Genomic DNA, 13,985 nt, shown 5'->3' on the forward strand with positions numbered 1-13,985 from the left:
GAGTCTCAGGCTTGGGTCCATTCTTTGGCTTCTTCCCAGCAATTGATTTACCGGGCGCGGCAACTCCCTTGTCGTCCTTCTTGAAGTTCTTCTTACCCTTGCCTTTCTTGAAACTAGTGGTCTTATTCACCATCAACACTTGATGTTCCTTTTTGATTTCCACCTCCGCTGATTTCAGCATTGAATATAACTCAGGAATGGACTTCTCCATCCCTTGCATATTGTAGTTCATCACAAAGCTCTTGTAGCTAGGTGGGAGCGACTGGAGGATCCTGTCAATGACCGAGTCATCTGGAAGATTAACTCCCAGCTGAGACAAACGATTGTGCCACTCAGACATTTTGAGTATATGCTCGCTGACAGAACTGTTTTCCTTCATCTTACAACTGTAGAACTTGTCGGAGACTTCATATCTCTCGACTCGGGCATGAGCTTGGAAAACCATTCTCAGCTCTTGGAACATCTCATATGCTCCGTGCTGCTCAAAACGCTTTTGGAGCCCCGGTTCTAAGCTGTAAAGCATGCCGCACTGAACCCGGGAGTAATCATCACTATGCGACTGCCAGGCGGTCATAACGTCTTGAGTTGCTGGGAAAATGGGTGTGTCACCTAGCAGTGCTTCAAGGACATATGCTTTCTTGGCAGCTATGAGGATGATCCTCAAATTTCGGACCCAGTCTGTATAGTTGCTACCATCGTCTTTCAGCTTGGTTTTCTCTAGGAACGTGTTGAAGTTGAGGGCAACATTAGCGTGGGCCATTTGATCTACAAGACATATTGTAAAGATATTTTAGACCATGTTCATGATAATTAAGTTCATCTAATCAAATTATTTAATGAACTCCCACTCAGATAGACATCCCTCTAGTCATCTAAGTGATATATGATCCGAATCGACTAGGCCGTGTCTGATCATCACGTGAGACGGACGAGTCATCAACGGTGAACATATCCATGTTGATCGCATCTACATACGACTCATGTTTGAACTTTCAGTCTCTCGTGTTCCGAGGCCATGTCTGTGCATGCTAGGCTCGTCAAGTCAACCTAAGTGTTTCGCGTGTGTAAATCTGGCTTACACCCATTGTATGCGAACGTTAGAATCTATCATACCCGATCATCTCGTGGTGCTTCGAAACAACAAACCTTCGCAATGGTGCATAGTTAGGGGGAACACTTTCTTGAAATTTTAGTGAGGGGCCATCTTATTTATGCTACCGTCGTTCTAAGCAAATAAGATGTAAACATGACAAACATCACATGCAAATCATAAAGTGACATGATATGACCAATATCATCTTGCGCCTTTGATCTCCATCCTTGAGGCGCGGCATGATCACCTTCGTCACCGGCATGACACCATGATCTCTATCATCATGATCTCCATCATCGTATCTTCATGAAGTTTTCTCGCCAACTATTACTTCTACTACTATGGCTAACGGCTAGCAATAAAGTAAAGTAATTACGTGGCATTTTATTGACATGCAGGTCATACAATAAATTAAGACAACTCCTATGGCTCCTGCCGGTTGTCATACTCATCGACATGCAAGTCGTGATTCCTATTACAAGAACATGATCAATCTCATACATCACATATATCATTCATCACATCCTTTTGGCCATATCACATCACATAGCATACCCTGCAAAAACAAGTTAGACGTCCTCTAATTGTTGTTGCATGTTTTACGTGGCTGCTATGGGTTTCTAGCAAGAACATTTCTTACCTATGCAAAAGCCACAACGGTGAGATGCCAATTGCTATTTGCCCTTCATAAGGACCCTTTTCATCGAATCCGATCCGACTAAAGTGGGAGAGACAGACACCCACTAGCCACCTTATGCAACAAGTGCATGTCAGTTGGTGGAACCTGTCTCATGTAAGCGTACGTGTAAGGTCGGTCCGGGCCGCTTCATCCCACAATGCCGCCGAATCAAGATAGGACTAGTAACAGTAAGCCAATTGAACAAATCATCGCCCACAACTACTTGTGTTCTACTCGTGCATAGAATATACGCATAGACCTAGCTCATGATGCCACTGTTGGGGAACGTAGCAATAATTCAAAAAAAATCCTATGTGTCTCCAGGATCAATCTAGGAGATGCTAGCAACGAGAGAGAGAGAGGGAGTGCATCTTCATACTCTTGAAGATCGCTAAGCGGAAGCATTGCAAGAACGCGGTTGATGGAGTCGTACTCGCGGCGATTAAAATCGTGGAAGATCCGATCTAGCGCCGAACGGACGGCGCCTCCGTGTTCAACACACGTACAGCCCGGGGACGTCTCCTCCTTCTTGATCCAGCAAGGGGGAAGGAGAAGTTGAGGGAGAGCTCCAGCAGCACAACGATGTGGTGGTGGAGCTTGTGGTTTTTCTGCAGGGCTTCGCCAAGCTCTACGGAGGAGGAGGAGGTGTTGGAGGAGGGAGGGGTTGCGCCAGGGGAAGGGTATGGCAGCCCTCCCACCCCCCACTATTTATAGGGGAAGGGGACAGGGGCCAGCCACCCTAGATCCCATCTACAAGGGGGGCGGCGGCCAAGGGGGGAACTTGCCCCCCAAGTTTGGTGGGAGGCGGCCCTACCCCCTAGGGTTGCCAACCCTAGGCGCCTTGGGCCCTTGGGGGGCGCACCAGCCCACTAGGGGGCTTGTTCCCACCCTTGTTCAACCCATTAAGTCCCCCGGGGCAGGTGGCCCCACCCGGTGGACCCCTAGACACCTTTTGGTGGTCCCCGTACAATACCGATAACCCCCGAAACTATTCTGATGACTGAAACTGGACTTCCCATATATAAATCTTTTACCTCCGGACCATTCCGGAACTCCTGTGACGTCCGGGATCTCATCCGGGACACCGAACAACCTTCGGCAACCACATACAATTTCCCATAACAACTCTAGCATCACCGAACCTTAAGTGCGTAGACCCTACGGGTTCGGGAACCATACAGACATGACCGAGACATCTCTCCGGCCAATAACCAACAGCGGGATCTGGATACCCATGTTGGTTCCCACATGTTCCACGATGATCTCATCGGATGAACCACGATGTCGGGGATTGAATCAATCTCGTATATAATTCCCTTTGTCCACTGGTATGTTACTTGCCCTAGATTCGATCGTCGGTATCCCCATACCTCGTTCAATCTTGTTACCGGCAAGTCTCTTTACTCGTTCCGTAATGCATGATCCCGTGACTAACTCCTTAGTCACATTGAGCTCATTATGATGATGCATTATCGAGTGGGCCCAGAGATACCTCTCCGTCATATGGAGTGACAAATGCCAGTCTCGATTCGTGCCAACCCAACAAACACTTTTGGAGATACCTGTAGTGCACCTTTATAGCCACCCAGTTATGTTGTGACGGTTGGTACACCCAAAGCACTCCTATGGTATCTGGGAGTTGCGTAATCTCATGGTCTGAGGAAATGATACTTGACATTAGAAAAGCTCTTAGCAAACGAACTACACGATCTTGTGCTATGCTTAGGATTGGGTCTTGTCCATCACATCATTCTCCTAATTATGTGATCATGTTATCAACGACATCCAATGTCCATGGTCAGAAAACCTTAAACATCTATTGATCAACGAGCTAGTCAACTAGAGGCTTACTAGGGATATAGTACGGTCTATGTATTCACACATGTATTACGGTTTTCGGTTAATACAATTATAGCATGAACAACAGACAATTATCATGAACAAGGAAATATAATAATAACCGTTTTATTATTGCCTCTAGGGCATATTTCCAACAGCATCTGCATATCATCTCTAGCTTAAAAGTTAGAACAGAGTCTAATGAAATGGCGGTTGCTTTCTAAGCCGGCCGTAAGGCTCGGCATGCATCATTATGATTTGTAAACCTCTTGTCCTTGTAGGGCCCTGTTATTCATCTTGTATGTTTGATCTACAATCTCTTCATCATCTTACTAACTTAAATCAAGGTTTTTCTATGTCTATTTCCATACTACAACAACCCTAAAACATGCAAGCTTAAGTTGCATATATAGCTGAGCGCACTTTTCTACGCTTATGTATGTAGTGGTCGATATACTTGTAACAATCACATTCCAATTCACTTTGTGCAATCATGCACACAGCACCAAGTAGCCATTTGTTTTGCCTTTGTAATTTCAATGATGAATTTCCTCTCACACGAATGCATGCAGGACATATGGTGGCATATACATTCCCTAATGCCAATGAGAAATCTGGCACGGGTCGCCTGCCTGTCTCTGGACTTCGAACGTTCCTGGAGACACCATCCCAACCCCTCCTTCAGCGAAGAAACACTAGGCTTGAACAAGAATGTGTGCCGAAAGAATGATAAAAAAATAAGACCTTTCACCGGCACAGTTGACAGAATGATGAACCCTCATGTTGAGGATAAATACAGGGAGGATGTGAAGGTTCGAGGGCGTGCCCGGTCAGTTAGTCAAGTAAGACGCGACCCACCCCGGACAACATTTTCTCTTTTTTTATTTTTTATTTTCTTTCTTTTTTCTTTTCTTCCTTTCTCTTCATCTCCATCATCATGTGCAAGTGACATGACATGTGAGGGAGAAAATGAGGATTGTGATTGCAGACACACCCGGTAAATGACCGTCCAGGCTGAGCCGAGCAGTTTAGAGTGGCATTCTATCGGACAGGTTCAAGGCTGAGCCGAGCTCTCCTATCCTAGGATTGACCTATAGAACACATCAACACGTCTCCCCGCAAACCACACACACACACACACACACACACACACACACACATCAGCACGTCGGTGCAGAAGAAGACTGGGATTGATCGAGAGGTGTTTATGATTCAAAATCTATGATTAAGGTTTTAAATAAACTTTTCACAAATGCATATTGATGGAAAAAGGTTTGTCTAAAATAAGCTTTGCTTTTATACAATAGAAACTTGTGTTCGGTGTATGGACTTATTTTTTTATACGATCAAAGTAAAGTATGTATATTTTTGAAGTTACTACTCACTAATGCTATTGTCAGCTTCGTCCATCCAATAACCTACATATATGTTTCCTTCTGCTCATTTGTACTTGTTCTTCATACGCTCATACACAAGTATCCCACAGGGCACATATTTATTTCCATGCACTAACAATTATGCTTCCCCTACAGGCTTCACATACGTCATAAAGAAGAAGTCGGGTAAGACGTGATGTGTTCCGCTTGAACCTCATTACATTTGAGTCCTTTACAATTCACTCTATGTGTTGTGCGCTCAAGCATTAAGAGGTCCCAGTGGATAATAATAAAAAGATTTGTAAGTGGAAGGTTCCATTGAAAGTTAAAATCTTCATGTGTTATCGTCGGAGGGGAGTTGTGCTCAGCAAAGACTACCTCGCTCATCGAAAATAGTAAGGAAGCAAGAAGTGTAGCTTTTCTACTCATGATGAGACAATCAAACATCTCTCCTTTCAGTACAAGTTTGCATGTTCTATGTGGTCAGTCATCCAAATAACGTCTAATTTGTATCCACCCACAAGTGTTGTCAATATTTTTGTCACTTGGTGGACGATGTTTCAAATAGGTTCAGAATGCTAATAAGGGTGGGAGTGTATGTCTTATTATGGTTGCTTTGGCTATGTAGAAACGAGTTGGTTTTTAGTGAAAAATTTATTGTTCATTGCGGGTTATTTTCCGTTGTATGCACTCGCTTTGTATGTGGTCTATACTACACCGAACGTGGTTCTAACCCCTATTCAAGGCGGTGTATATCCGATTGGAGCAAGTGGCCAAGGAAGTTTTTACCCAACATGGGTAACAACATAATCTCCGTATCGCTCTACCACCTCCTTTGACATAGGCATCGTGTCGGTCCTATATGACTCTACTATTGTCGACATGTCAGTTTTTTATTTATCTTTTCTTAGATTGTTGGTGTTCGGTTGTGTGTATCTTGGTTACGCAAAGGCCTATTGTTACTCATCATGTTTTCTATTCGATTAGTGTTACATTTTAAATTAATAAAATCATTCTTTTACAAAAAAAACACTTTATCTTCTCTATCTTTACTACTTAAAAAGAACGTAAGGTTCTCATTTCACCTCTCTTTCGTGCAACCTTCCTTATATACATTTCATCTTTCCCTCTCTTTGTTTTTTTCTCAAATCTCTAATTTTTTTCCAATCCATTCTATCTAAAATAGAATCAATTGTCTCATGTTTTATTAAATTACCAAAGTAAAAACATATTTTGTTTTGTAAGTCATTTAATTCTTACCAAATAAAATGCTTAACAATAACATGGTAGGTAAATCATGACGATTGCATACAAAAACTTGCTAAGATTTTAGCGCATCAATCTCTACTACTTAAAAAGAACGTAAGGTTCTTATTTCACCTTTCTTTCGTTGAAACTTCCTTATATACGTTTCACTCTTTCCTTCTCATCTTTGATTTTTTCCTCCAATCTCTGATTTTTCTCCCATCCATTCTATATCAATTGTCTCATGTTTTATTAACTTGCTAAGTGCTTAACAATAAAATGGCACGTAAATCATGGCGATTTCATACAAAAATTTGCTTAGCTTTTGGTTCATCGATATAATAATGGACATGCGGTCACGGGCAAATCTACTAGAATATTTATACTCCTGTTGCTGCGCACGGGCAATTGTCTAGTGTTAATAAAAATGTTCTTAATCGAAAAAACAAAGAAGTCGAGCAAGCCTGCCATGCTAATACTATGATGGTGATGAACAACAAGGTGGAAGGAAGATAAAAGGACTTGACGGTCTTGGCAACCTTGAGTGAGTGGTTCAACGTGGACGTCAGGCATTAGCAACTCCTATTGCGGCATCTTGAACGCTGGAGGAAAGAAGTATTTCATCTACATTAGACTTGTGCACGTCACGATGATGTCACATGTCTCTTCTTGCCCGGGTAGACGGGGATTTGATTTATGAATAAATGAAGCACAAAATTAGTGGGAGAGTGGATGTAGGTTTGTGCGCCTGAACCGGGGAGACTTGTATAGGATCTCATATTAGTTGAGATCAATTTTTTTTAATAATTAGCATGTTTAAACATTTACAAAAATACACACACGTCAATGTTTGATGTACAATCTCAAAAAGATTCAGCTTCTAATCCATCCAACACTAATAGAAACAAAAAAAAATTGAATGTGAATAGTGGCTAAATACTATTCACCAAGGGCTTTGCTACACCTACGTAATTATTCTATGTAAAGCTGCGTGAAAACTGGTTTGGGGTGATTTGATTGGAAGAAAAATGGTCCGGGCCTCACCACGTGAAATTAGGGGGGGTGGGAGTTGATTAGGAATTTTAAGTAAGCTTACATAGATGGGTACGTAGGTATAGGATTATTGATTCACCAAAGGCTGTCACATTCTAATATGTCCTTTTTGAATCTCTATCGAGTTTTGACCTGATTTTTTTGGAGTTGTAGACATGCCCCGTAGGTATATTGTCAAATAGTTTTAGAATTTTTTGAAATATCAAAATATGCAATTTTGTGGTTGATCTCGCTGAATATGAGATCCTATACCAGTCTCTCTAAAAACAAAAACAAATTTGGAAGCAGTTAAATAAGACGTTCTTTGTACTGCCATTATTGAACATGAATAGTTTGAAAGTTTCTCATGCAAAAAAAAAGATCATATATTAGTCTTCCCCTTTTTGTTTTTGACAAAACTTCTCCTTCTTTATTCACTTAGCAAAATAGTGGTATCGTTTACAAGTAATGGGAGCAGTACATCCGGTGCCGAATCCATCCAAATAGGAGGAGAAATTAACTATCCTAGCGAGTTCATGAGCTACTTTATTACTCTCTCTGTTACAATGATCATAAATTACATGACTAAAACCTGACGACATGAAATAGAAATCATCACTAATTGCACTTGCCACCGAAGAGGAGTTGCCTTCTCCCAAAGCTTCCACAACCTCCATGATATCCGAGTTGATCACGATCTTGCTGCATCCAATGGTTCTGGCTAGATTCAAGCCAAATCTGACTGTCAATGCCTCTACAGTGAACGAATCATAGCATGTGTCCATTTGTTCATTAGCTGCCGCAATAAATTTACCATTGTAATCTCGAATTACTACCCCCACCAATCCCTCAAGAAGATCATGGTCAAAGCCAACATCTACATTTAATTTCATATACCCCTGTATCGGCTTCTCCCATGATTGAACACGTACCTTTGCCTTAGTGGAACAAGCAATAGTAAAGTTAGCTGAGAGTCCTCGGATAGCGAGAGCAATTTGTGAGGGTTTTTGGGTGTCCTCTCCATGGCAATTTTTTCGGTGTTCAAATCATAGGTACCATGCCGCAGTGGCCAACCTCCTTCAATTTGGGAAGACCTAGGATCTGGACTTCAGTTTTCTCCATGCTTAATAGTTCATGCACCACTTCTTCACCTGATTTGAATTGTGCACATCTCCTCTTGACAACATCAATCAGCCCCAATTGTCGCCATACCTCTTTTGATCTTGGGCACTAAAAAAAGGAAGTGTTTGATGCTATCTAGCCCCATATTGCATTCCGGTCTTCCCTAATAACAAAAAAGAAATCTGGAAGCAGTTAAAAAAAAACAGCAAATCTCCCGCGGGCCTTCGCCGGACTCCGTGCACTTGATCCAACTGTCTTCCACTGGTCCGATAGGAAGTAAGGTTTTGGTTACCGAATGGGCATTTTTACAGGGGGGGGGGGGGTAAATGCGGTTACCACGGTTACCACGAAATTTCAAGAAAATTTCAAACAAAATTTATGATTGAATTTTGAATTCAAATTCTTTCAAAATAGATATAGATAGTACTTGAACTTATATTTATCATAAAAGAGCTACTAGCTCAGTGAAACGTTGTCTACGCGCATGCTGTGAGGTGATGTCACACTTTACTATACATTGAGCGTTTGAATTCAAAAAATTCAAAAAATCAAAAAAAATTGCTGGAAATGCCCATTTACCGAGGGGGACTGAAATATTCGGTAACCATGGTAAATCTCGAAATTTCGAGCGGTAACCAAAACCCTATTAGGAAGCAAAACGATCTGTAGTGATGCCAAAAAAAAGGAACTGTTTCGCTTAGCTTTGTTGTTGGTCGCAAGCACAAAATTCTCGGCCCAGATCCGAAATAATGAATCCCGATTATTACTCTTCTTAACTAAGAGAATAATTCCCTGATATACACCTACCTGTTGCCTGTTGACCTAATCGAATCGAGAACCGTCTTGGCGGCGGCCGACTACTTCATAATGGCGGCGGAGACCAGATCATCGGAGCTGCGATCCAAGACAACCCGCGGGGACGACCACGTGGAAGAAGACGAGGAAGGCAGGGAGCCCAAGAAGATGAAAACAACTCTGGCGACGGAGCAAGAGGAAGACGGCGACGGCGACGAGGAGTTGGAGATTTCGTCTCCTCTCCGCGAGCCATACGTTCCCGACGGGATAAAAGACAGGCGTGCCAACCAGCATATATTCACCGCCTACAAGCTCGCCAAAGCCAAATTCTCTGAAAAACGAGGTCATGCCCCCCCCCCCCCCCCCCCCCTCTCTCTCTCTCATCCTTCTGATCCTACTGCAGATCGCGTGAACAAGATGCTGCCCACGTGCCAATACTTTCAAACGCCGCTCGTCTCCGTTCCCGACGCCGGAAGGAAGGCCGTGCTCCCGGCCGCCAGATCCCTGATCCGCCTCTCCTCCTCTCTCGGTACGTGCACGCCCATCGGACAATCATGCTCCTACATGTATGCATGCTGAGACAAGAACTTGCAGGCCGCCAGCCGCTTGCGCGGTCCGCCGGTCTCTGGATCGATTGGGACGAGGGGAGCGGAGCCGGCATTGTTTTGACATCCGCGCATCTCATCCGTGCCAAGGAGCCGCTGCCCAAAGACTACCGGATGCTCAAAGACCGGCACCTGTATCATCCCGGTGCTCAAGTGAGTAGCACCGATCACTAGTAGAAAACAGGGCTATCATTCGGGCCTGGCCAGCCCATTAGTTCCGGTTCCCCACGAACCGGGACCCATGGGGGATTAGTCCCGGTTCATGAGCCCAGGGGGCGGCCGGGGCCTCGAGGGCATTGGTCCCGGTTCGTCTGGATCCATTTGTTTCGGTTTTAGGCATCAACCGGGACCAATGGGCTGCGCTCCTGGCCCACAGCCATTGGTACCGGTTCATGCCTTGAACCGGTATAGAAGGGTTGTCTTTAGTCCCGGTTCGTGCCACGAACCGGGACAAATAATTTACCTATATATACCCATCGTCGCGGCAGAGCACTCCACAGTGCCCTGTTTTTTCAAGCCGGCGAGGGGAGGGCATTTGGGTGCTCTAGTTCACCTTCTATGCACATGAAGTGCCACCAATCGGGACTAAAGGGCCTCCTGCCTGGGCTCGCCGCACCGGCCACGTGGAGGTCCATCTGTCCCTGTTTATGCAAGAACCGGGACTAAAGGTCTAAGGAATTAGTACCGACACTTTAGTTCCGGTTCAAAAACCGGGACAAATGGCCCTTACGAACCGGGACAATAGGTCATTTTTCTACTAGTGGATCATGCAACCGGAAAACTAACACTTTGCTTAATTTGCCGGTGCCCGCCTTACTTTATGGTGTGCTTTGTTTTAGGTTACTGTTCACTTGCTCGACGACACCACTACGGAAGGCCGCCTGCTCTATCATCAGGAGCATTACGATGTAGCTTTCTTCAAGGTTGCAGTGGATCGACGTGTTCGACTAACCTCCTTTGCGGACACAGTCAACATTGGTCAGAAAGCTTTGCGACTTGGAAGAGAAGAAAATTTAAATCTCAGGATAACCCATGGCAAGGTTAAACTAGACGAGGCGGAACTAGGAGAGCGACACCACCACAACATGTACTTTTATCCCGATGAAAAATATGAGGTATGTATGAAATATGATCTTTTTTGAGAAGTCAAATTAAACAAACTTTGACCAAATTTACAGATAAAACTATTTATATATACAATTCCAAACATATATAACATGGAAATATAACTGATGATGTATCCAGTGATATGCATTTGGTATTTCAAATGTATATATTTTTGTCTATAAACATGGTCAAAGTTTGTACTTTTTTACTTTTGAAAAATATATATTATACACACTATATTATGGAAAGGGGGGGGGGGGTATTTATTAGTGTGAAGCATATGTACAGGAGGAGGAGACTGAAGAGAGGCAGAGAAAGTGGAGAGGAAAGGGTGTGTACATACCTAGGGTAAGCCTGAGATTCTACTCTATATGCACAATTTCCTAAGGTTGAGTTATATGTAATTTTGACCTTCTATATGTTGTTATTCCTTCAGACCATTTTGTCTATTATAACAAAAAATATATACACATATGTTTTAGTGTGAAGATGATGGAGAGCCGGTCATTGACTTTGATGGAAAGGTTGTGGGGATAATCAACTGTTCTGAAAGTGGATCCTTTGTTCCTTCTTCCATTTTGAACAACTGCATGTATTTGTGGAGGAATTTCGGGTACAATTCTCCCTCGGTTTTATAGCAATGCTTGCTGATGCATTCTTTTTTTTGCTATTTTTTGTTTGTAGTTGGACTATAGGTATGACCTCATCTATAGAGATTATATCTATGTTTTGATTGTTCAGAATGTGATTGTTGTCATGCTTTATGTTTGTAATGTTAAATAAATTTATGTGATTGTTTTACAAAATAGTTTGTAAGTGACACTATACAACGGGTGGAACTTTGAAGTGCTAGGTGCATAGGAGCAGCAGCGAACAACATTGTAACATTGTAAGATTATTCACGACATTACCTTTATTGGGGGGGGGGGGGGGGGGTATTAATTATTGGGATGGTACCGACTGAATTAATTAGTACATAGCGCATAAATAAAGTTTCATTGAATGTTTTGTTTTTGTTAACTTAAATTACCTTTAACCAAAGCAATCATATTTTGATGTCCAGAACTAAATTTTGTGTTACGATTTTGTAGGTGCATCCCTCGGCCCCATCTTGGATTGCAGTGTGAGGCCCTGAAGTTTTTAGATCCCATCCATGCTGAGTATATATGGCGCAAGCTAAACATTGATGATGGTCTTGTTGTTAAAGAGGTATACAATTGTTTATTTTGCTTACATTTTGACTTGCAATTATATTTGGGAGCACCTATAGGTTAGGACAGCCCACACCGACGACGTCGCAGCTGGCCTTGATGTCTTAATCTCGAGCTCAGCTGCTATCTAATCCTAGCGGTGGTCAAAAAGGAAAAGCCCCCACCCGAACCAACGAACACTTGTGTCCTCCCCTGCAGGTGCGATAATGTGTCGTCCCAGTTGGAGGGGTGGGCCTGCCAAGCCCTCACTGCAAACGTTGTGACCGGCCAAGGTGTCCTTGGCTATGTCTCCTCTCTCAGGAAAATCTGCGGAATAATTTTGTTTAGTTCCCTAATAACTTCAATTATGTTTTTGTCATTCCCTTCTCATGCATCTTATCAACTGATTAAATATTGCCAATGAAATCTTAGGTGTCAATAGGATCTCAAGCTGAGAAAGTTGGAATCCGAGTTGGTGATATTATTGAATGCATTGATGGAGAACGTATTTCCACCACAATTGAGGTATATTATGATTTTATTACCTTTTAAATAAAACTAAAAAAATATATTAGACTTTCTGTTATGTTTGGTTTTTGTTCTTATAACCTCTTGCTTTCGTGCTGCTACTTTCAGTTGGAAAACAAGTTGTTGAGCATATGCATGGGCACTTTTGATAGAGGAAATGACATTAATGCTAAAGTGGATGTTTCTGTAAGTCGATACAAACATGCTTTGCTCGTTTGTCTTCCATTCTTCAAACAAATAATGCTTTGTAAAATACTAGCACTAACAAATAGTCGCATTGATTCCATAGGTCCGAGTATTTCACACGGCCAACCATGTCTGGAGAACAAAACAGTTAACTGTAAATTTATCCGATCGCCGAGAAGTTGTTGAAGGAGGTATAACTCTCTGTTTTTTTCAACCTAGTCACATCTAACTTTGATGTGGACTGGTATTTATGAATCTCAAGTTATTTGCACCCATTTTCTGTAGATTCGCCTATACCCATTGTGCAATATATGTGTTACATCCACCCAATGATTTGGATATCGCAATATAAAAAGAACGTATACACGTTATGATTTTTGAGTTGTCGAATGCACAACATTCATCAATTTTAGGTCAACGCGTTCTATTTTATGCCATGGCATCAATGTTTGATTTTCCTGTTAGCACCTGGCATTGCTTTGGACTGAGGTAATGCATGCTATTGTTGGCATAGTCTCGCCTTAAAATTCTTAGCACAGAGGTGTCTTCCATTATGTAAGAAATGTATATTGAACTATTAAATGCATGTATACTTTTGGAATCTTACACAACTTTCTTTTTTCAACAATGCTATTTTTTTCCCTTTGTAGCTTATTATCCTATCACTAATGAAGAAGGGTGTTCTGCTCTTGTGTCACCTGACCAAGTTAACTCGGACTAGGACTTGGACTTGCGCTGGTTCATGTGATGATTTAGCTCTTCCAAGTCTTTTTTCTACAATGGAAGGGATAAATAAGACAAGATTGTTTAGCCATGTTCTATATTTCAGGGTCTTACAAGAGCTATTTTACAGTACCCTTGAATTAATATAAGACGTCTATTTCTCTCAATCCAGTGGCTAGTATGATCCGGTACTCCATCTTTTGTTCAACGGAGTACTGAGTCGGTGAGTCACGAAGTACCCTGATCAAAGGGGAAAAAGAGTAATAGCATCAAAATCATTTTATGGTTATTTCTCTTGAGGGTATTTTGATATTTCCCCCCCTGCAACCTCTGGTTCGTGCGAACGCCGCGCTGCACTCGTTTCCGTCCGCGAACACTGCCGCCACCGCGATCTACTCCGCCTGCCCCCGTCGCCGTGCTTGTGTCCTCCACAATCAGGTCGGAAGCTCGCACGTTCTAATATCT

At 42.6% G+C, this 13,985-nt stretch overlaps 1 protein-coding gene across 1 annotated transcript; it reads left to right on the top strand.

Moving 5' to 3' along the window:
- Positions 1 to 9,127: 9,127 nt before the first annotated feature.
- On the top strand, positions 9,128 to 13,687 carry LOC123115420 (uncharacterized). The gene is made up of 10 exons (XM_044536579.1): positions 9,128 to 9,710; positions 9,776 to 9,939; positions 10,626 to 10,901; positions 11,182 to 11,241; positions 11,376 to 11,506; positions 11,985 to 12,102; positions 12,516 to 12,608; positions 12,720 to 12,797; positions 12,901 to 12,988; positions 13,448 to 13,687. The coding sequence occupies exons 1-10, from the start codon at positions 9,254 to 9,256 to the stop codon at positions 13,516 to 13,518; spliced, it is 1,536 nt and encodes a 511-aa protein (XP_044392514.1). The 5' UTR covers positions 9,128 to 9,253; the 3' UTR covers positions 13,519 to 13,687.
- The last annotated feature ends 298 nt before the right edge of the window (positions 13,688 to 13,985 follow it).

The sequence above is a fragment of the Triticum aestivum genome, chromosome 5B, assembly GCF_018294505.1.
Source record: "Triticum aestivum cultivar Chinese Spring chromosome 5B, IWGSC CS RefSeq v2.1, whole genome shotgun sequence".
Taxonomy (NCBI): domain Eukaryota; kingdom Viridiplantae; phylum Streptophyta; class Magnoliopsida; order Poales; family Poaceae; genus Triticum; species Triticum aestivum.